The sequence below is a fragment of the Carassius carassius genome, chromosome 39 (assembly GCF_963082965.1).
Source record: "Carassius carassius chromosome 39, fCarCar2.1, whole genome shotgun sequence".
Classification (NCBI taxonomy): domain Eukaryota; kingdom Metazoa; phylum Chordata; class Actinopteri; order Cypriniformes; family Cyprinidae; genus Carassius; species Carassius carassius.
The window spans coordinates 7,295,558-7,321,229 of record NC_081793.1 but is presented as its reverse complement, the minus strand read 5'-3'; the positions used below and the strand labels follow the sequence as shown (position 1 = coordinate 7,321,229).

General features: G+C 37.3%; 1 protein-coding gene across 1 annotated transcript in view; it reads left to right on the top strand.

Annotated features, from left to right (window-relative positions):
- Positions 1 to 8,517: 8,517 nt before the first annotated feature.
- The window catches only part of LOC132121319 (serine protease HTRA1B), a 54,819-nt gene continuing 37,664 nt past the window's right edge, over positions 8,518 to 25,672 (top strand). Inside the window, exon 1 of the mRNA XM_059530604.1 lies at positions 8,518 to 9,119. Within this exon, the coding sequence (XP_059386587.1) occupies positions 8,573 to 9,119 (547 nt within the window). The 5' untranslated portion in view covers positions 8,518 to 8,572. The remainder of the gene's footprint in view (positions 9,120 to 25,672) is intronic.

Here is a 25,672-nt window from a genome sequence, read left to right as displayed (position 1 = left end):
TATCTCTTCATAAATTGTTTCAGAAATGAAAACAAAGTCTAACATAAAATGAAAGGCAGCCAGAGTAAACACCAAATTTAATAACAAAATTTTAATATGAATAAATTTTATTTACTGAAGCAAAAAAAAAAGAGAGAAGAGAGAGAGAGAAATCTAAAAACCAACTCAAAAATAAAGCAGTCTGGATTGGTTTGTGAAACTATTTCAAAGGCTTTTGGACTCCACAAAGAACCACGTTGAGAGCCATTATCTCCGAATGGAAACTAGGCACATAGTAGTGAACCTTCCCAGATTGGCCGAACTTCTGAAATCCCTCCAAAAACACAGCGATGGCTCATCCAGGAAGTCATGAAAGACCCAAAGACAACATCGAAGAAACTGCAGCCTCTCTTGCATCAGTAAAAGTCACAGTTAGTCCAAAATGCGGTTGCTAGAGTTCTTACCAGGTCCAAAAAATATGATCATATTAGCCTCATTTTATCATCTCTACACCGGTTACCTATTAAGTTCTGTATTGATTTTAAAATATTGCTACTGACCTATAAGGCCCATGAAAATCTCATGAAACTCTGGACTTTTAGTAGTACCAAGTCCACTAAAGGAGGACGATCATTTTCACATCTGGCTCCTAAACTCTGGAATTGTCTTCTTGATAATGTCCAGGACTCAAACATACACATCTCTTCAGCCAAGCACTTAATCAATTCACTCATAAACCCGTGTTCCCAGTTAGATCAGATAAAAGTCACAAACATAGTTTTAGCTTGAAATGTTATGAACAGCAGCTACGCTAATTCTTTCCTATCTGCCTATCTGTTCATAAATGATGTCCATCTCGAGGTATCTAGAGATTACACTAGCTCCAGCGTGGATCCAGCCTCATAGAAAGACTTCAGATGACCCTACACCTTTGAACAGATGATGCTGGCCCCTGCGAGGACCCCAGATGAGGCCAACTTGAATTGATATACAGTCGTGGCCAAAAGTTTTGAGAATTACATAAATATTGGAAATTGGAAAAGTTGCTGCTTACGTTTTTATAATAGCAATTTGCATATACTCCAGAATGTTATGAAGAGTGATCAGATTAATTGCATAGTCCTTCTTTGCTATGAAAATTTACTTAATCCCAAAAAACCTTTCCACTGCATTTCATTGCTGTCATTAAAAGGACCTGCTGAGATCATTTCAGTAATCGTCTTGTTAACTCAGGTGAGAATGTTGACGAGCACAAGGCTGGAGATCATTATGTCAGGCTGATTGGGTTAGAATGGCAGACTTGACATGTTAAAAGGAGGGTGTTGCTTGAAATCATTGTTCTTCCATTGTTAACCATGGTGACCTGCAAAGAAACGCGTGCAGCCATCATTGCGTTGCATAAAAATGGCTTCACAGGCAAGGATATTGTGGCTACTAAGATTGCACCTAAATCAACAATTTATAGGATCATCAAGAACTTCAAGGAAAGAGGTTCAATTCTTGTAAAGAAGGCTTCAGGGCATCCAAGAAAGTCCAGCAAGCGCCAGGATCGTCTCCTAAAGAGGATTCAGCTGTGGGATCGGAGTGCCACCAGTGCAGAGCTTGCTCAGGAATGGCAGCAGACAGGTGTGAGCGCATCTGCACGCACAGTGAGGCGAAGACTTTTGGAAGATGGCCTGGTGTCAAGAAGGGCAGCAAAGAAGCCACTTCTCTCCAAAAAAAACATCAGGGACAGATTGATCTTCTGCAGAAAGTATAGTGAATGGACTGCTGAGGACTGGGGCAAAGTCATATTCTCCGATGAAGCCCCTTTCCGATTGTTTGGAGCATCTGGAAAAAGGCTTGTCCGGAGAAGAAAAGGTACCATCAGTCCTGTGTAATGCCAACAGTAAAGCATCCTGACACCATTCATGTGTGGGGTTGCTTCTCATCCAAGGGAGTGGGCTCACTCACAATTCTGCCCAAAAACACAGCCATGAATAAAGATTGGTACCAAAACACCCTCCAACAGCAACTTCTTCCAACAATCCAACAACAGTTTGGTGAAGAACAACGCATTTTCCAGCACGATGGAGCACCGTGCCATAAGGCAAAAGTGATAACTAAGTGGCTCGGGGACCAGAATGTTGAAATTTTTGGTCCATGGCCTGGAAACTCCCCAGATCTTAATCCCATTGAGAACTTGTGGTCAATCCTCAAGAGGCGGGTGGACAAACAAAACCCCACTAATTCTGACAAACTCCAAGAAGTGATTATGAAAGAATGGGTTGCTATCAGTCAGGATTTGGCCCAGAAGTTGATTGAGAGCGTGCCCAGTCGAATTGCAGAGGTCCTGAAAAAGAAGGGGCAACAGTGCAAATACTGACTCTTTGCATAAATGTCATGTAATTGTCGATAAAAGCCTTTGAAACGTATGAAGTGCTTGTAATTATATTTCAGTACATCACAGAAACAACTGAAACAAAGATCTAAAAGCAGTTTAGCAGCAATCTTTTTGAAAACTAATATTTATTTAATTCTCAAAACTTTTGGCCACGACTGGACACAGTTGCCCAAATTTTCTCTAAATTGTAATCATTACGATCACACCTGTAATAATCACTTTAATCAGCTTCTGCCTGAAATGAATTCACGCAACTTTTTGGGAGAGTGATTTGTGGACTGATTAATCAAAAGTGTAACTGTTTGGACATGGAATTGTGTGGGGTGGAGTAAAGAGTATTTATACATTTGTTTATATACCACCCCCCCATCAACCCCCACTTAATTTTAAATCTGAAGTATTTTGTCATTAATTATACAAACAGCATAACATTAAATTGCAGATAGACTATCTATCTATCTATCTATCTATCTATCTATCTATCTATCTATCTATCTATCTATCTATCTATCTATCTATCTATCTATCGCATATATATTGCTCTCTCTTGCAGAGAAAAGCAGATCCCTGCCTCTCAACCACTGTGGGCGATTTAAAAACGCGTACTCATATCCTCCTATCTTAAGATTTCCTTATAAAAACTAAGGGGAAATGTGCTCTTATCGGTTTTTGGTGTGTTATGCAAAAACTCCTGGCTAGGGTCTCTTTGGAGAAATCGTAGTGGTAAGAGAAAAAAATCTTTGTGAAAATGGGCCCTGATCTTCAGGCCTGTGCAACCTTCTTATGATGTTCATATAGTGCCCTCTGCTGGTTTGCACCATACAGTTTCTTATTAACGACTGAACATATCTTGCATGTCTCATATCACAGAAAGTGAAAAATCTCATTGGAAATGTACCACAACTGAATATTTTAGGGAGCTTTCTTTCCTTTTGACAAGGGTAATGTCATTTTGTTCTCTCAAAACTGAGAATTCTGTCATTATCTGGTGGCTCAAAAGTCATTTGCTGCTGAATGTCTTTTGCTCAAGAGATGCCAGGTTTTAATACACAGAACAAATGCCTCATAGTTCTGAAATTCGATATTGTGGGAAAAGCTATGGTTTGTCCTCTGTATGATAAATTTCTCGTGTTTTTCCTAATTTGTTTAGGAAGACACCTGAGATAAAGGTATCTGCTTAGTCAGTGCTTCTTCGTGCTTCTTCATTACTCCATCTGCCATCTTGGATGATTTTTTTTTCCTTCACAGAGCATTAGCTATTTTATCAGACAAATGGAAACAACGGTTTCATTTTCATTAAATGTTTTCATTTAATTTTCAGTTTCAACAGATGAAATTTTCAGTGCCCACGACACACACATTAACATATTTCTAGTAAGTTTTTAAATATTGCTTAACATGTCCATCACATTTTGGCATATCCCTTATGAAAATGGTTGTATTATAGTAAAAGTGTAGGTCCAAGGTTCTTTTTTTTTTTTTTGCCATATTGATTACCATTTGTATAACAGTTTCACTGGTTAGTTAAACGATCGCTATTATGTTTAAGCGCATGTCTAGCATATTTATAGGATTCTAGCAGATTGTGAAAAATGTTTTATCATGTTGCTAGAATGTTTCTTCTATTTTTACCACATTGCTAGCATGTTTTAGCATGCTGCTAATACATTGCTTCCACATTTTAGCATGTTTCTAGAATGCTATAGGAAGTTGTCCTAGGCTAGTTGTTAGTCTAGCTAGTGATAAACAGATGAAATAGGCCTACATTGTTGTATGAGAAATTTTAAGCCCAGGTCACAATTTAAGCACATTTCTACAGACCCTGCAGCTGTAATATGAGGTCACACTCTGTTGCATTTTTTTTTTTTACTACACAATTCAACATATTGTAGTACATCTGAAATATATACTCTACTGCCAGTTTAAAGTTTGCATTCTCTTAATTCGGCTAAGGGGTCACACCAGTCATAAGGGTCAATTTATCGAAATTGAGATGTATACTGTACAGCACCTGAAAGCTGAATAAATAAGCCTTCCATTGATGTGTGGTTTGTTAGGAAAGGACAATATTTGGTGAGATACAACTATTAGAAGATCTAGCAAATAAATCAAAATGTTGAGAAAATTAACATTAAAGTTATCCAAATGAAGTTCTTAGCAATGCATATTACTAATCAAAAATTTAGTTTTGATATATTTACAGTAGGAAATTTACAAAATATTTTCATGGAACATACATGATCTTTACTTAATATCCTAATGATTTTGGCATAAAAGAAAAATCAATAATTTTGACCCATACTGTTACGAAGGAGAGTCAGAGGCGTTCGGATCCAATTGCAGCATTTATTCAACAGAATGGTCAGACAGGCAGAAATCAGGAATGGCGTCAGGTGTGTCAGGGATATCCAGAATCATAAACAGTAATGAGCAGAGATCGGGGCAGGCAGCAGAGAATCAGAGTCGAAATACACAATTCAAAGGTCAGACACGGAAACACAAACACAGGGAAACCGTTCGGAAATGTAAGAGGGTGCTAAACAAGACTTTGCAAAGTGTCTGTGTGTGAGTGCTGCTTATATGTGTGTGTAAATGAGGTGCAGGTGTGGCAAGGAGATTAGCTGATGAATGAGGTGCAGGTGTGGCAAGGTGATAGTGATGCAGTGACTCATGGGAGATGTAGTTTGGGTGTGGTGCAACAGTATGAGAGGTGCTAGTGTCCAAGTGATGATATGATGACATCTGGTGGTTGATGGGTGGAATGGTCCTGAGAGGAAGGCCCTCTACTGAAGTTCATGGGCACTCCAGCTAATGATCGTGACACATACAATGTATTTTTGACTATTGCTACAAATATACCCCAGCAACTAAAGACTAGCTTTGTGGTCCAGTGTCACATATCAGTTTGGTCACGTCTTCACGTAGAGTTCACCAAACTGTAACTTTGAAACACAGTGAAATTTGCTGAAGCTTCTGTTTCATATTTCCCGCATTTGCATGCAAATTTGAATCAGAAATTCTGTAAGTCTGATCAGTTAGAGTTTAGTGGTCATATATATACATTGAAAGGCGGCATTTATTGAATTAAATTAATTACATAATCAGTATGTTAGCTTTGTCAAGCCAACATAATTATGAAAATCAGTATTATGCAAGCCATTTCTGAATTAAAAAAAAAAAATTCTGACCAGTCTGACTTGAAATTGACTCATTGTAGTACTGAAACATAGCAGAAGTAAATGATGTGCCAAAATTAAAAGTTGCTTGAGTGAAATATATGCTCTCTGATGTGAAAGAAGTGACTCACTTGTCCTGGGGATTGTTTCAGGAAACTCTGGGAGGAGTTAGGCTAGTTTTCCCGGAATGCTACGCTCTATCTGACATGAGCCCAGCTCGATACTATCACGTAATTAAGTTGGAAAGAATAGTGAACAGCCTGATGAACGGTTGCAGGGAATATGTGCTCAGTTACAGCACTGAAAACACGCCATGGCCATGCAAGACAGCATGTCAAACACATCTGTGTGTTAGCTATAGTGCACTGTATGATTCATGTTCCTGCTATTTTTTCTTATCCTGCATAGTGCGTGTGTGTGTGTGTGTGTGTGAGAGAGAGAAAGAGAGAGAGGGAGAGAGAGTTCACAGATGTACAGAAGTTTAAGTCAGTGTATATACTGTATATATGTAACACTGCCAAACTGTTTACTTTTTAATTTCTGCAAAAATGATTAAAAAAAACACTGTTTTCAACACCCTAAGCACCAAATCAGCAGATTTTCGATGGATCATGTGACACTGAAGACTGGAGTAATAGCTGCTGAAAGCTTTGCCGTCCCAGGAATAAATTACATTTTAAAATATATTAACATAGAAAACAGTGATTTTAAATTGTAATAATATTTCAATATTACTGCTTTACTGTATTTTGATCAAATAAATGTTGAACCTGAGATGCAGAATCTAGCCTAAGCTCAACATGTAACTCATCTAGAAGCCATTTACGCTACAGACATAAAATTATTCTTCAAATGTGCTTTTGATTTCCTCAGTGATCGGCCTTTTACACGGTAAATGATACAGGTGCCAAATATCCATGAATGTACACATTGTAGTGTGACCTCAGCCATATGTAAAGTCCTGTTACACTGAGCACAAGAAGTGCTACCTTTATTACAATGCAAATCAACATTAGATTACAATTTTTTTAAAGATGGCTATGCACTTGTTTTTCTGACACATAAGTTCTATAAGTATATATTTATAGCATATAATATAGTTATTTCAAGTAATATCACACAAGCAAAAGTGTTGGTTTTCCCAAATATCAGCATGATTCCAAATGTGACACAGATTTTGTTCAGAGACGTTTATATTGAGTGACACAATATTTTGCCAACAAAAATAGGCAAAGTCAAACTGTTGACCTGCTCTGAGCTTGTGTTTTGTAACATTAATGAATGATCCACATTGTTGAAGGAATAGGTTGAGTGATTTATTGAGTGACCCATTCATAAAAATGCTTCTTTGCTGAATTAATCAGACAATTTGAACAAATTGGTTGAAAGACAATTCAGTGATCCAGTCATCAAGACAGTGACTAACTGCCACCTACTGGTTGTTTTCGTTTCAAGTTTAAAATGATTAATTTCATTTTATTTCTATAGTTCTATAGTTCCTATAGGTTAATAAGAAGGCATTTCACCCATAGCTTTCTCCTTCTTTTCTAGACACATTGTGATTACCTAAGATTGATCAAGTGAGACTTTTACAATAACAGTGCCCAGTTCTAGAGAATGTCATGCAAAACAAAAGAATACAAATCATTAAGCATGATTGTAATGTAATAACCGTGAAGAAGTCATGGCTTCAAATTCCAGAATATTGAGATATTTGGAATTGGGAGGCACAAATATTGAGAAAAGCAACATGTTGCCTAGGATAAGTGAGCGTAAGGAGATCCACTCCCATAATGCTGGAAACACTCCCGTCAGAGAGCTGCATGGGAGGACAGCTTGGACCTGAAACTCTCTGACAAGCACATCTAAAAATTCATCAAGTATTTGACAACAATGCTGTACACAAGTTCATGAGCTTGGATCAGTGGCTTTTGGATATATTTTTTAATGTATTTTTTAGTAGGTTGATTAATAAGCATTACACTTTATGCACATCATAGCAGACATTTTAGAGCTGAATGTGACTCCAGTTACATCCAGATTGGCATTTTTCAGACACGTTTCTTTCCTCAACCGCTTAACGGACAAAATAGGATTGGTTTAAAAAGGATTTTACACTGAACATGTACCTCATGACAATTTAATGATAACAAATGTAACATTTATCATAATTTTCACATTTTTATATGAATAAACTATACACAAATTATGTGTCTATAGTATCTTTATTTTTGTAAAAAAAATAAATAAATAAATAGTTTTTTTCCATAACATGTCAGATGGTACTCAGTCAATTTTCTTTCCAGCAGTTTTCCAAAAATATGAATGTGATAAAGTGTGACAGGGTTGAAGTCTGTAAAACATCTGAAGTGATACATTGCCTTCAACTGATTTTTGTTTTGTTTTGCTTCTCTCTCATATTGTCTCCCTTATTTCAGTCAACATATCTGCATGATCAGTATTGTCTTTCTGCTGCAAATGTAGGTGCCATTTCTGATGTATGATGCTTGTCTGATTTATAATGCCATGCTATTAATAAAATTAAAATTGAAATGAACAAACAAATGTGGCAACTTGCCCCAACGTTCATGACAAAAAAAAAAAAAATCTTAATCCTCTCAGTTAAAATGTATGTTTATTATGAAGTTCAAGGGTTTTTGAAAACATTTGGTCTCAGGGACTCAAATATATATATATATATATATATATATATATATAATCTGCAATTGTTACCTTAAAGAGCTATTTCTACCTGAATTAACCCATGAAAATAACATACAAGTGTAAGCTTAATGAGTCTACCTGATGTTAAATAATTTTGGGACGTTAAATAAAAGGTGTGTTTGGGACCATTTTTAGACACATGCTTGAGGCGTGGGCTACTTACCATCGCGCCCCGTCCCACCCACATATCAACGTCATATACATCCAACCAATCGGCGTTGCTGTTTATACTCCCCGAGCTTTATAAAGTCTGTCACTGAAGGGCATGATAATGGGCATTTGACAGCACAAGAAAGTCTGGCAAGTTTACATGCGTTATATTTTTATTCGTCTTAACAACTTAAGTTACTTGAAGAGATTTTACTTGAACGATTTGTTATTACAGATTAATATAAAAATGCATCTGTGGGTTCTCTGCGCGTCTGTTATTCTGGTGCCTTTGCTATGTGATGCGCGGATCTCTAAGCGTCATGTGATCGGTTGTCCGGAGCGCTGCGATAAGAGTCTGTGTCCGCCCGTACCGGCCGACTGTGTGACCGGAGACATTCTAGACCAGTGCGACTGCTGCCCGGTTTGCGCAGCCGGCGAGGGTGAAACCTGCGGCGGTACAGGGAAGCTGGGAGACCCGGAGTGTGGAGAGAGTCTGGACTGCGCTGTGCCTGAGGGGGTCGGAGCAACGACTACTGTGAGGAGGAGAGGAAAGACCGGCGTATGCGTGTGTAAGAGCCCTGAGGCCGTCTGCGGCAGTGATGGGGTGTCCTACAGGAACATCTGCGAACTCAAGAGAGTCAGTAACCGGGCGCAGAAACTCCTGCAGCCGCCCATCATCTTCATCCAGAGAGGAGCCTGCGGAAAAGGTAAGACTGGCGCTCCAAACCTTGCGCTGCCTGAACTTTTAATAATCAAGGTTCTCTCTTGGCATCTGTTTCCATAAAGAGTCTTTAGCATCAGTGGAACCTTTCCATTCAACAAAAGGTTCATTACATTAAAAAAATAAATAAATAAATAAAAACACTGACATTTTTGAGTGTTCTTCTTGAAAGGTTGTTTGAAGAACCAAAAATGGTTCATGTCATCCCTTTTTGGTACCTTTATTTAAGAGTATGGATGGAGTTCTGAACACGTTCTGGAATAAGGTGCATTAACAAATCCACAGCAGATAGCCACACACCCTTCCCTGCAAGACGGGTGAGCCTTAGTTCATCCAGATTCTCTTGGAAGTGCAGGAGGAAAAGTAAGAGAGACAGTGGTCTCCTTAAATCCATCAAAGAGCAACAAAGGGATCGGGCCCATCAGGAGGTGTTCAATGCATAAATGAAATGGAGATATCTCAATCACTGTAGTCGAAGCAAAATGCAATCAGTATCCTTAGCATAAGGTCTACACAACATTTTGAAACATTTAAAAGGTAGGAAACAACAGAATGCTACCATCTAAGACCATTTGGTCCGTTTCTAAAGGTACCAACAAATTACAGAAAATGTTCTGATGCATTCTGAGTTTATGAAAAGTCACATATCAGTTTCAAATCAAGTAGGAAAATGGGAAATTAAATCTCTGACAGCACAATTGGACCCGTCCCGCAGAGATTTTAATTGGTCATTGGTTGAAATAGTGTAGGCATCAGACAGCAGGTTTTGTAACAGATCTTTAATGTACTTAACATTTTTGTTCCTCTGCACATGCTGAACAAACCTCATTCAATGTGATTAATTAGGCATTACCAGATCTTTATGCCAGTGGACGTAATGATTTCCAAATCAAGCCTGGCACTGTCTGCACAAATCAGCATAAACCGACTTTCTGCGTACTCCCTTTGGCTCATTAAGGTATCACCTCACTTTTGTTCCGGTCACTGTTTGACTGGCCAAAAATAGACTTATACGGCATGTGTGTTCCTGCACACGAGCTCTGCTGAAAAGTTAATCTGAGATCTACAGCCAAAACTCTGTTTGTACTCAGTCAAAGCTATTACAGCAAGACATCTCCCATCACATGATGTAATCTACATCTGGAGTTCTTGAGGCTGGACATTATCTAAGAAACTAATTCTCTGAGAATCCAGATATAGGTCAAATTTTACAGTCATTGAGCTGTTTTTCCTTATCCACATTTTCAGGAGACATGAACTAATGGGTGTCTCGTCAACTGTATGGAGACACAAAGTATATACCATGTCAAAATATTTATTCAAATATTTATATTATTCTGTTGGGGAAATTACATTTTAAATATGTTTAGTATAAAATGGCTCACTACTTTGTCTTGCTAAGACAAATTTCTTGGCTAGCATTTTATGCATCCTAAGCATAATCTTGTAATATTATCAAAGATTTTCTATAATTTTGGGTAGTTATACAAAAATATTACTCAGTAGACATTTGTATACACATATACCATACAAAATACAAAGTTTTTTTTTTCTTTTTCACGCATTACATTCCTCGTATTTCAACTTACTGCATACTAGGTGGAAAAGTTGACTAACTTTTGAATAAACAAACACACAAAAGACTTTAGTTTCAAAATTGTTGTTTTTGATGGAAAATAGTGCTGTTATAATTTGTGAATATATATATATATATATATATATATATATATATATATATATATATATATATATATATATATATATATATATATATATATAAACATTGTCAATAAACATCAAATTGTACATGATTATTTAACTCACATATACAGTAGATGGCTATGACCAAGATCTTAATATAACAAAAGAAAAATGTTAAAATATGTTAGTTTTAACAAAAACAACTATTGGGACATAAAAGGGAACATAGTTGAAGAAAAACCCTTATATGGTGCAAACGCCCCTGTGGTGAGAGGACTAAGGGTCTTGCCCATACGCCCATATGATCCATGAAGGGCATATTTGTGATATCATGTTTTGAAATTCCCCAAACTGAAAAAGGGCATTTGGCTTTAACAGATGTCAGTTCTTGATGGACTATTTATTGAGCAAGAGAATCAGTGATATAGACTTTCAGTGAATGCAGTTTTACTGCAGAAATTTCAGTATAAGTATGTATGTCTCAGATAGAAGTTGAAGAAGTTAAGGTGTTGTATGCTGCAGTAAAGCAAGCACACACTCTCTTTGGTTTGCCTCAAGTGCTGAGTTTGAATCAGAGGAGGAAATGCATACCGCTAGCCAATCTCAGCTGGTTGCATGTAATGACATGTAATTGAATGTAATGTCAACAGCACAGTTCTGAGTTCAGGCAAAATGCCACTGTTGTGGAAAAATCATCAGGGAGGGCAGGTATGTTTTAGTCATAATTTTGATCACTTTACAGTAAATGGAATGCCCCAAGTATAAGACAAGCTAAGTAAAGCATTACTCTTACTAATGCTTATGTTAATGGTTAGTGATTTAACAAAAATCAACTTTAATTTTTAAGTTCGGCACGTGACTCATCCCACACATTCATAATATAAGCTTGAAAGATACCTCAAATAACTTAAATATCCCATAGACTTACACTGAACCAAAGTCATATCTGGAGACCAAAATATCATAGGGATGCTTTTGGCTTTCATTTGAAATGTCTTCTTTGAGTGCCACTTTTTTCTATTTTATTAGTAGTAATAGTAGCAGTAGTAGTGGTAGTATTTTGTGTTATATCATTTTGAATTTCTCTTGTGCTCACTTTTACTTATTATTTCTATAATTTACAGATTTCAGTTTTGTTTTACTAAACTATTACTACACTGTTTAAAATGTTTTTGAAAGACTAAATAAAATAAGACATGTTTCACTAACAATTGCAATCTTCAACTCAGTGCTCTCAAAAGATGAAAAATCATGTGGCTACACTAATGCTACTGTTGGTAAGGAATCATCTCTCTGTATAAGTCAATAGGATGTAACCTGCTAATAGCACCCAACGACATTACATCACAACTGTCTCTAAGTCTATTTGCAATCCTTCCTACTATAGCTGGCACAGCCAGCAATGACACAATGTACTGTAGTTCACACAAGGCTAATGACATCTGTTTGCATTACGACAGTATTTCCAATTCATATAAAAGAACTGGCCCATATTTCACCTGGAATATCTGAATTTCCACATGATTCATAACCTACTAGCTATAATCCAAAACAATTTCAAACATTTATTTATTTATTTTTGGTGCCCATGACACTATACTAAACCTAATATGACAAACAATACATAGCAACATAACTGAACTTAACTAAAAGAGCTGAACTGGATTAGTTTCTAAATTTAGAATAATTATTTGTCCCAGGTGTGGCGAGTGGGGCGGGGCCGAGGGACGTGGGAACACGAGTGAGGCCGGCAGTGATTGGGCAAATCAGTGGCACCTGCGGCCCACCGCCGGTCTCGAGTCCCACGTAGGAGATGGAAGGATATAAAACTGGAGCGACGACAGTGAAGGACGAGAGAGGACCAGGCCTGGGCTTTTAGTTGTGTTGTGGTTTTTATTTGAGCGCACCAGTCCGTGAGGGGCTGGTGCGCTGTTTTGTGTTTATTTTGTAATTAAAGTCTTTGTTTAATTGTCCGCCGGTTCCCGCCTCCTTCTTCCGGATGAATACAAATGTTTTATTCATTACACCAGGATACTATCTTTTATTTCACAACAAGATAACAGGATAGATTTGTAAGGATTAAGATGCCATATCAACCTCTTGTATAATAAGAAATACAAACTGACCACTTTACTTACCAACACTATGAACTAACATTGGCAAAACAAAGTGTAACGCACCAGTACACCTGAGACAGAAGTGTCTGAAGAAACAAGGGGCTGGCTACTTTTTTTAAAACCCTTTTTTAACTCACTAAGCATCTGATTAATGCTGCATGTCAAAGACTTGTAAAACCACTGTACAAACCCAAACTAAGATAACATTAATGTATAACAATACAGGTCATTATCATTAGCTCTGATAAGGTTGTGTGTAAAGCTCCTTTTTTAAAGAAAACCATGTATTAAGATAAAGACATAAAAAGTAGCTTCTTATTGCATAATAAAAGTGGTGCATGGATGTAGAAGATTAATAAAAAAGATAAAAAACTAAACTGAAAAAAAAAACACTTTAGCATTAGAAACTGTCTGTTTAAATATCAGAATCAGAATTACTTTATTGAATCACACTGGGAAATTCTTTGTTACAAGTTTCAATGGAAAGTAGGTCAGTCTCGAAACCTCACGAAAAATGCATGCCATGGTTCGGACAAAGTTGCTTTTATCTTCATTCAAATTTGAGGGGAACGTTCCTCTCATCATAAAGAAGACATTTCAGTTTGTGTCATTTTTGTGCCCAGGCCCTAATAATGACTACTGGTTAGGTTGCAACCCTCTACGGACACCTTGGCAATTGAATCGCCATTGGCTAGTAAATATTTTAGTTTACTCACCAGACTGATAAATATATATATATATATATTTGTAAAATAGCAGTTTTTTTAAATACACTTTTAACATCAGTACACTTTTAACATCAGTCAGTCAAGCTTTATAATAATCAAGTATTATTTAATATAACTTAAGTAATTGGAAGTAAATTTGATAACCATGTTTGAATGCATTTTAGTCATTTTAACTGAACATTTTAACTTGAGAGGTATGGAAGCATATGGGTAGCAATATTCAATTTGGAATGTAATATGCAAAATGAAAATGCAATATGTAAAATGGCAATGCATTTCTGTGTTTGCATTTTCCAATACATTTGTGTAATGTTTGGTGCAAAATGAAAATGAAATTACATAATTTTAATTTGCCATTTCACACACTAGTTTTAATACGTAAAATGAATACTAATTTTAATGCTTTATAAGTTGCAAAGTGAAAATGAAAATGTATTACAGAAATGATTAGATATGTATAACATGTTCAAGCAAAAACTGTTGCAAAATTATCATTCAAATGCTATTTTTCTTAATTGCATTAACACTCACAGTCAAGACACTTACGATTGCATTTTCATTCAATGTCCCGCAATGAATGTAGCAAAATTCAATGTGCACATTGAAAATGCATTCCGAGCCGATCACGTCTCCGCCCCCTCGCGTCATGTCAATCACTGCGTGAACAAGGCGGGGCTTGCAGAAGGTCAAGAGACTCAATACTCAAGAAAAGGATTCAAGTGAGAGAACATGGACAAGACAGTTATTCAGTGTACTTTTTGATCATTTCGGTTTGTGGCTTCAATATTTCATTTGCACTTGTGGGCGGAGCTGAAACGCTGCTTTAATCTGATTGGTCGAATCGCTCCGCCTTCAGCTCGGTCTTTTCATTCTTTCAGACAGAATAAGAGTCAGTGCGAGTGCGGCACTGTAATGTCTGAAACCACCGCTCACTGACTTTGCTGTTAATTAGCATAATATTTGAATCAGATATAGCAGGGCACATAATTCGTGCTGCTGAGACCTGCAAATTATTTCTAGGTTGTAGCATTGTATGAATATTGTCCCACTGATAAATACAGTGCAAATAGTTCTGTCTCTTTGGATAAAAGTGAAGTGGAAATAAAAATCAATAATAGATATTTTAAGTCATAAGGCACTAGGTCTGTGTGTGTGACATTAATAAATAATTGTGAAAATTAATATAGTTACATTTCTTAAATAAATTAGTAATATTCATTTTATTATATACTAAATTGAATGATGTTTCTCTTTTTAGTCTTCTTTTTTGGGCTTGCGAAAGACAACATATATTTACCGTATTTTCCGGACTATAATTCGCACTTCTTTTCATAGTTTGGCTGGTCCTGCGACTTACAGTCAGGTGCGACTTATTTATCAAAATGAATTTGACATGAACCAAGAGAAATGAACCAAGCTCTACAGCCTACAGCCGCGAGAGGGCGCTCTATGCTGCTCAGTGCTTCTGTAGTCTACACTGAAAACATAGAGCGCCCTCTCGCGGCTGTAGATGGTAATATTTTCTCTTGGTTCGGAATAAATGCGACTTAGTCCATTGTGACTTATATATGTTTTTTTCCTCGTCATGACGTATTTTTGGACTGATGCAACTTATACTTAGGTGTGACTTATAGTCCGAAAAATACTGGTAACATTATTATTATTATTTATTATGAGAGTAATTGACACAGACTAGAACTTTAATATTTCACCAAATTAAGCTCAGATCTTCAGACTCGTCTGACTTGTATACAGCATTGCTGTATAACTGGCCAGACTTTGCCAAAAAATCCTATTTAATTTTATTTCATAAATGTAACTATATTTATTTCCACTTCACTGTTATCCAAGGAGACAGAACTATTTGCACTGTTTTTATCAGTGGGACAATATTTATACAATACTATAACCTAGAAATAATTTAACGGGGTCTCTTGCAAGTCGTAGCAGCACGAATTATGTGCCCAGCTACATCTGATTCAAATATTATGCTAATTAACAGTGAGTGGTGGTTTCAGACATTACAGTGCTTCACTCGCACTGACTCTTATTCTGTCTGAAAGAATGAAAAGACCGAGCTGAAGGCGGAGCGACCAATCAGATGAAAGCAGCGTTTCAGCTCTGCCCACAAGTGCGAAAGAAATATTGAAGCCATAAACCGAAATGATCAAAACATACATGGACCAACTGTCTTGTCCATGTTCTCTCACTTGAATCCTCTTCTTGAGTATTGAGTCTATTGACCTTCTGCGAGCCCCGCCTTGTTCACGCAGTGATTGACGTGGCGCGAGGGGGCAGAGACGTGATCGGCTCGGAATGCATTTTGACTGTGAGTGTTAATGCAATTAAGAAAAATAGCATTTGAATGATAATTTTGCCACAGTTTTTGCTTGAACATGTTATACATATCTAATCATTTCTGTAATACATTTTCATTTTCATTTTGCAACTTATAAAGCGTAAATTTTTTTATTCATTTTACATATTAAAACTAGTGTGTAAAATGGCAAATGAAAATTATGTTATTTAATTTTCATTTTCATTTTGCACCATACGTTGCACAAATGTATTGGAAAATATAAATATAAATACAGAAATGCATTGCCATTTTACATATTGCATTGTCATTTTACATATTACATTCCAAATTGAATATCGCTGCCCATATGCTTCTATAGAGAGGTGGTTGTTTTTTCTGTCATTCAATGCTTCTGACAAAAAAAATTATAATAATTGGGAAAAAAATGAACAAAAATACTGATAGGATAATAATGATGAAGGATTAATGAGCTGCTAGATTCATGAATATTAATCAGGTTTTGTGCGTTCGCTTGAACTGATTTTCTGAAAACAGGGACGATAATAGGTGAGCGCCAGCCGATGGGATTGCCGTTTGTGCATTAAAACCACCACTAGCTGTGGATAGCAGCCCCTTGGCCTGTTCCACTGACACGGAATCTCCTCTTTCAGGCGAACGGGACAATATGGCACCCTCGGTCCGACCTATGGGCCCTGCACCTCTGGCCACACAACCTTCCAGGTTCCCAGAGTGAGTTCTAAACACAATTTTAGAGGCTAAAGGCGGCCGTAGCGGCTTCTCATGCCCCTATCAAGGGCCAATCGGTGGGCAGACACAGCACGGTCATCCGCTTTCTAAGGGCTGCCAGGAGGCAGAATCTGCCTCATCCCACTGCCATCCCTTCACGTAATTTGCCCACGGTGCTGAGTGCCCTAAAGGGCCCCGCCCTTTAGCCTCTACAGTCTGCCAGCATTCGGTCACTATCGCTGAAGACTGGCCTTCTTCTAGTGCTGGCATCAGTAACGCAAATAGGGGACCTCCAGCCACTCTCTATTAGCCCTGCCTGCCTGGAATTCAGGCCTAATGACATCCTGAAACCAAGGCACGGTTAAGTACCTAGGGTGCTCTCTACTCCATTCAGAGCTCAGGTCATTATGGTCTCCGCGCTTCCTACCTCTGAAGAGGATAGTGAGCTATCTCTGCTCTGCCCAGTCAGAGCTCTAAGAATCTATATTGAGCATTCCACCACCTAGGCAGTCAGTACAACTCTTTGTCTGCTTCAGAAACCGCACCAGAGGGCTCCTGGTCATGAAGCAAAGACTCTCTAGATGGATAGTAGGCATCATCTCGCTAGTGTACTATTCGTTGGGCCTTCAATGCCCCATTTGAATACAGGCCATCTCAACTAGGGGCATCACCTCGGCTTGGGCATGGTCCAGTGGTGTGTCCATTGGGGATATTTGTGAGGTGGCCGGCTGGGCCTCGCTGTCCACATTTGCAAGATTTATAATCTGGAAGTCCCAGCCTTACAGGCCAGGGTCCTTTCCGCTTAAGTGACACGCGCTGTGTAAAATAAATCTAACGGAGAGCTCTTGACCGAATCACGCTCAAGCTCTTTGGCATCAGTTCACCATCGTGGCATCGTATCACAACTGTTGTTGTTACACAAAGCAAACTGTGAGCGTTGTACCATTGACTACAGACATGCTTTCTGCTCACGTATCTCTATATAGATTATAGATATATTTTATTGTAACGGTGAGCATACAACGGAGTAGGGGATTCAAGTGCAAGATTTATTAAATAGAGCATAGTCAGAGCAGGAAGGGTTAAACACCAGTAAAACATCAATATCCAAGACAAGACAAAAGAGTAATCCAGAAAACAGGCAATGGTCAGGCCAGGCGGCAAACAATAATAAAAAAACAAAACAAGGAATCAGTCAAAGGTCATGGAACTAAGGCGAGGCAAGGCAAACAAGGTACAGTGAATGGCTAAACAATACTCAGCCAACTGTGTGCGTGTTTGAGTGCAATTTAACCCTCTGGAGTCGATTAACGCGGATACGCGTTATGAGTCATTTTCTCCTGATAACCCCGAAAAGAACTTAAATTACACTTTCAGTTTTAATCTTACAGATAAGAGCAATACATCAATCGAATCTGTAAAGGGTCTACTTTTTTTTGGATACAGACATAATAACAACAAAACTGTGTGCACTTATAAAATAAAGATAACAAACAAGGTGTGCTCTCTGCAGCCTTTGTCTGCGCTGATCTTCATTTACAAACACGTCATTAAAATGAACTGTAACTCCGTGAATACTCAACGAAGAGACATGTGAGAGATATCTATAGAAAGCTTGACATGTCCACTTTTAAACTAAACAAATGCCGCTGAAAACAGATATTCTGTGATAAAGTAATCCATATGAAAACAACGCGATGTCCGTTTTTCATGTCTCCCTTCATTATATCTAATGTGACCATGTCCCCATGCTGAACGCGCTATTCAGATTCAAACTGAAGCGCGCGGCTTGAATACGCCCACACAGAAGAAAAAGCAGCGAGACTGTTCTTCAAGTTCTTTTATTTTACTGTTTGCTTCGCGATGAGAGGAATAAGACAGAATTCACCCCCAAAAAATGTGATGTGGTTGAGGATAAAAAAGAATGAAGCACTTTATTCAGCAGAGATCATAAACATGAGTAAGTCTCTTTTTATTTATTTATATACTTGTACTAGTTTTCATATAACGTGTAAACATTTTACTAGTTAGACTTTTTCCAAAGACTTTTTCCAAACTATAATTCCTGACTAAATGTATAATCAAGTGAAACATTATGAAGTTTCAATAACAATATACAATACTATACCATTCAAAAGCTTGATGTAAATAATATAAATGTAACAAATAGATAACTGTAACAAATGTAAAATAAATGCTGTTCTTTCAATTTATTCTCCCTAAAAAACCTGAAAATATTCTCAGCTCTTTTCAACATTAATAATAATAATAATAATAATAATAATAAATGTTAAAAGGATTTCTGAAGGATTGTGTGACTGGAGTAATGATGCTTTTGATGAGTTTGAAATTCAGCTTTGATTGTTCTAATAAACTGTTTAACTGCTCCCCCAAGTGGATATTATGTTGTGGGATAATTAAATATATTCTTAATAAACTACAAACATAAAATTATATACATTTATTTTGTCCTCACATTCTTTCTTGTAACTCCTCCCTCACAGTGGCACAGCTGACTGAAAGGCTCATTATGCAGCTCATTATGCGGGCCTTTGTCTTCTCAGGTGTAAATCACAATAATATTCATGATAGTTTACGCCTACTCGCATATGACTTTTACCAACAAAAAGTGTCTTAGAAAATTTAAATCAATATATTGTTTTCTGTAAGTGAGTAAACAAGATGATTTTCACATCATTTAGAAAGAAAAATTCTAGGCTACAAGCTCCAGTTCTCAAAAGTCCCGGGAACCAATGTTCTATATGTGTTTTATTGCCTTATTCAAGTGATTTAACATTTTTAGTTTTTCACTAACCACGCATAACATTTTTTTTCTCAAAAATACAATCATGTACATGCATGCATTTCACATATTATTATAGCCCATTTTTTCCTGATTACAGTGAGATTAGACTTTACCCATTTAGATATTTATAAGAATCTGAAAAAAGCACTGTCTGGGCATGACAAAACTTCTCCAGGCCCCAAAAATACCCTTAGACTCCAGAGGGTTAACCCTCTGGAGTCGATTAACGCGGATACGCGTTATGAGTCATTTTCTCCTGATAACCCCGAAAAGAACTTAAATTACACTTTCAGTTTTAATCTTACAGATAAGAGCAATACATCAATCGAATCTGTAAAGGGTCTACTTTTTTTTGGATACAGACATAATAACAACAAAACTGTGTGCACTTATAAAATAAAGATAACAAACAAGGTGTGCTCTCTGCAGCCTTTGTCTGCGCTGATCTTCATTTACAAACACGTCATTAAAATGAACTGTAACTCCGTGAATACTCAACGAAGAGACATGTGAGAGATATCTATAGAAAGCTTGACATGTCCACTTTTAAACTAAACAAATGCCGCTGAAAACAGATATTCTGTGATAAAGTAATCCATATGAAAACAACGCGATGTCCGTTTTTCATGTCTCCCTTCATTATATCTAATGTGACCATGTCCCCATGCTGAACGCGCTATTCAGATTCAAACTGAAGCGCGCGGCTTGAATACGCCCACACAGAAGAAAAAGCAGCGAGACTGTTCTTCAAGTTCTTTTATTTTACTGTTTGCTTCGCGATGAGAGGAATAAGACAGAATTCACCCCCAAAAAATGTGATGTGGTTGAGGATAAAAAAGAATGAAGCACTTTATTCAGCAGAGATCATAAACATGAGTAAGTCTCTTTTTATTTATTTATATACTTGTACTAGTTTTCATATAACGTGTAAACATTTTACTAGTTAGACTTTTTCCAAAGACTTTTTCCAAACTATAATTCCTGACTAAATGTATAATCAAGTGAAACATTATGAAGTTTCAATAACAATATACAATACTATACCATTCAAAAGCTTGATGTAAATAATATAAATGTAACAAATAGATAACTGTAACAAATGTAAAATAAATGCTGTTCTTTCAATTTATTCTCCCTAAAAAACCTGAAAATATTCTCAGCTCTTTTCAACATTAATAATAATAATAATAATAATAATAATAAATGTTAAAAGGATTTCTGAAGGATTGTGTGACTGGAGTAATGATGCTTTTGATGAGTTTGAAATTCAGCTTTGATTGTTCTAATAAACTGTTTAACTGCTCCCCCAAGTGGATATTATGTTGTGGGATAATTAAATATATTCTTAATAAACTACAAACATAAAATTATATACATTTATTTTGTCCTCACATTCTTTCTTGTAACTCCTCCCTCACAGTGGCACAGCTGACTGAAAGGCTCATTATGCAGCTCATTATGCGGGCCTTTGTCTTCTCAGGTGTAAATCACAATAATATTCATGATAGTTTACGCCTACTCGCATATGACTTTTACCAACAAAAAGTGTCTTAGAAAATTTAAATCAATATATTGTTTTCTGTAAGTGAGTAAACAAGATGATTTTCACATCATTTAGAAAGAAAAATTCTAGGCTACAAGCTCCAGTTCTCAAAAGTCCCGGGAACCAATGTTCTATATGTGTTTTATTGCCTTATTCAAGTGATTTAACATTTTTAGTTTTTCACTAACCACGCATAACATTTTTTTTCTCAAAAATACAATCATGTACATGCATGCATTTCACATATTATTATAGCCCATTTTTTCCTGATTACAGTGAGATTAGACTTTACCCATTTAGATATTTATAAGAATCTGAAAAAAGCACTGTCTGGGCATGACAAAACTTCTCCAGGCCCCAAAAATACCCTTAGACTCCAGAGGGTTAAATAATACCACTGATAGGAAACAGGTCCATAATCAGTTCCTAGGCAGAGGTTTCTGGGAAATTGAGTCCAGGGTGAAAAGGTGATTGATACCTCAGGTGGAGAGTGGGAGGCACAGCAGAGACTGGATACATGACATAACCCATACCCCCGCCCCCAAAAGGAGCGGTTTCCAGATGCTCCATGAACATCATAGTCCAGGTGGATTGTGGAGTAGTGTTGTCACGATACCAAAATTATTGTTTCGATACCGATACCTAGTAAAGAATTGCGATTTCGATACTTTTTCGATACTTTTCCTGAAAAGGAAAAATAAACTCTCAAATATCATTGTGTGCTTTATTCTAAAACCGGGACAACATTCTAATCATATAACACACTAATCTGATTGTAACCTAATCAAAGAACCTAATAAAATATGAAAATATATATTCCAAATATTTAATATAGGCTATATGAAATTGGACTAGTGATGGTTCGTCCGTGAACAAATCTTTTAGGTGAACAAATCGTTCTCGTTCAGGTAATCCACTGACTCATATTTCTTGTTCACTGAAGTTCCTTCCTCCACAGCAGCGCGCGAACACGGCACTATTAGCAGCGCATGCGCAGCTTGTGAACAGCTTAGTGAACTGTTTCATCCTGTCAGAGAGTTACTCAAGATGTGACGGAGCATGTGATTTGTTGAATGTAGTGAACCCATACGCCCTTCACTGAAAGAGATCGAGAGATCTTCTCATTCGTGAACGAGTTGAATGAACTGATACATCTCGTTTATGAACGAAATGAATGAGTATACAGGGTCAGTGAGCCAAGCATGTAAATCTTGATCAGCAATCAGCAGATACAAAGCACAGTTATAGGTGCTGTGCAGATACTCTCATTTCATATTTATCATACACAACATAAATCCACGTTTAATCCCCGATTAATGTGAATATTATAAATGAACTGTCTGACCAAACAATTAAAATGTTAATTATGCAAGAAAAACCTCACGCTTTGTTCATCTGAACAACTTATTTAAACTATTTAATGCGATTATGCACACATTGAAAACCATGAGGGCAGACCTGAAGACCACCGGGCATAGCTAAAGACCACCATAGATGAGCAGATGGGACCAGAGATCTCCACGGCAGAGCAGATGAGATGAGAGATCGCGATGGTGGAGCAGAAGACCACAGAGAGTTCACAGATGGTCTCCTTGGCTGTGGCTGGGTAGACAAGGAGTTCATAAGTTGGCGTCACCACCATAAGAGGAGCTGAAGCAGATGCCCACTGCCTCAGGAGGTTCTGCAGTGGAAGCCGCCACCTTGGGAAAAGCTAGGGCTGGTGCCACCACCTTGGGAGGTTCTGCAGCAGAAGCCACCACCTCCAGATGAGCTGGAGCAGCTCTGGAGTTGGTTCACGGACTGAAGCGGGCTCTGGAGCAGATTCATGGAGTGGAATGGGCACTGGAGCAGATTCATGGACTGGAGTAAGCTCCGGAACAGAATCATAGATTTGAGCAAGCTCTGAATCAGACTCATAGACTGGAGCAGGCACAGAAGTGGACTTGGCTCTGGAGGAGTAGTAGAGCATTTTGTAGCGCAAGTACACAAGATGTCTACCGCCATAACAGGAAACACTGAGGACAGGGGAACAATCTCTGTGACAACCTGTGCTCAGGCCCTTTGGGATGCCATCTGATCTGGCCGAAACCAGCGGTTTGCCTGCCAAACTGGAGAAAAGTCTTGGCTGCCTGAGCACTCTTGCTAGCTTCAAGTGCATCATTCATGATGGCTGGGAACACTGGCATGTAGTCCATGATGGCTGAAAACTGTGACATTATGTCCACGACAGCAGCAAACTGTGGAGAGACTCTGGACTGGTGGCCATCCTGTGAAGAAACTCTGGGTTGGCGGCCATCTTATGAAGAGACTCTGGGCTGGCAGCCATTTTGTGAAGAGAGTCAGGACTGGTGGCCATGTTGGGACGAGGCTCTGGAATGGTGTTATCTTGTGAACTGGCTCAGGTAACAAAAAACACAGCATTAGCGACCATTATCACAGGAACTACTGGTGGCCATGAAGAGCCAAGCTCCATTGCCACTGGAGCTTGCCAATGTTGTATGTATTCCCACCATATTTACAATCAACATGCACCTTTCAACTTACGTATTATCAAAAATAATTTCCCACTTTTAAATATGACTTTACTTGGTCATTTATGTGCTTAGAACTAATAATTATTATATTTCTGACTCTGCTAGAAGGGCATATAATAAATAAGACATCCCATAACGACATAAAGTACATAACAATGACACAGTGAGCCAACTACAGTATTTAAACAGTATTGCAAGCCATCAAATGCACACCAATGGCTTGAGCATGGCTACTGGACAAGGCTTTCACATTCTAGTATGGTTATAAAGTATGCTATTTTACCCAACTAGGTGCTCACTAGGTGTTTGAACAGAGCTAATTAAAAAAAAACTGGATTATGGCTTTTTATGAAATATTACGAAAGCGGTGAAATTTTCTTTTCAGTTTGTTAAAATATCACTTGCAAGAAGCATATGTCCATATGGCTTTTTCCTGACCTTTCCACATGTCCCTGGAGCCTATAGAATCATTATTTGTACTCTTCACATAAAACATGACTCATATGTGGTTTGCACAAATGTGTTAGATTTTATGCCAGCTATGACATAGCAAATGAAAGGTTCTCTCGGTTTAAACGTACTAAGCCCTCTACAGATGTGTAGCCATATTGTGAGGGAGGAAAAACAATTCCATTATCAAGATTCCAGAGTTATGATGGGATATGCTAGAGGGAATGGCAATCCGTTATATAAGCCTACAACTTTTTTTACCGGCCTGTATCTACAGTAAATAAAATGTAATTCCTATTCACAACCAACTTAGAGGACTAAAAGTTTCTCCCTTTCCCAGAGGTTGTCAAGTGACATTAATAAAAGAAAGTTCCCATTAATTTAGCCATTGATATAAATTATTATAGCATAAGACAGTAGAGTGTATATGATTTGTTAGTTCCACAATCATGTTGTAGGGAGTGTTTGGCTTGGAAAATGTGCGGCAAATGAGGTTTTTCCCATCTGTATTGCATTATGGTAATTGCTCTATTATGTAACCCAAATAGTCAAGAATTCACTATTTAAACCTGCCAGAAAAAAAAAAAAAAAAGTTCATTCAAGTTTTGATGTTTTGGTTCAAGGTGTTGTTTATACCTGGGGATTTCAAACAGTGGATACATAGAGCTGTACACAGACCGTGAGGGAAGAAAATAGCATGCTACCTAACAAGGGGGCAGTGAAGATGTGTTTGCATGCAGATGTTGTGAAAGAAGGGTTATACAAGGTAAAAGATAGTGTTACATGTGCAAAGTTATAAAAGGTCTTGACTCGGATCCAAGTTTTGCAAGCACTTTCTGACTAAGGATGTATAATTTTCTAGCCAAGTCTTCCCAAAATCTCTTTTGTCTCTTTCATTTTGCTGTTTTATAAGAAATATTAGGTCTTTGGTGTGTTATGGAATAATTCTAAGGAAAAACATTCCCCAAAATAACGGTTTTGTCTTATTTTAGCAATCATGGAAATGTGTGGTCAAATATTTTTGTATGATGACTCTAAAAACTCCTGACATTCCTACATAGCTGTGCTGGTTTCTTTTTTTCCACAGCACCTTGATCTCTCGTTTCTATTATATAATCAATCAATTTCAGTTCAAATATTTCATGTCCCATTAATTTACTTTTTTTGGTAAATACTCTATAAAGTATTATTTTAAATTATGCTAGAAAAAAGCAGCTCTGGTTGCCAGAAATTCAAAGTAAAAAATACTATGAAAATGTTTCTGGTATTACAGCATGCTTGTATCATTTCTCATTAAATGATATAATGTAATGATTAATTGTTTAACAGTTCCAAAAATCCTAAATTTAATAGGATTTTATTATAAAATTGCATTGTTAAATGCATTGTCAGTTAAATCAGTCTTAATTTGTAAAAATGTGTCTTAGAAAAGTGATGAACTGCTGTTTGTTAGATGAGCGCCAAAAAAAAAAAAGCTATAGGCGAAAACATTTGCTCACTGTGATTGCTCACTGAATTATACAATTAGAATTGTCTTCATTCTAGAATATTATATAGTTCTTTTGTTCTATCAAATTGGTATAAACTGACTCTTTGTTTGCCATGTGTTCTTCA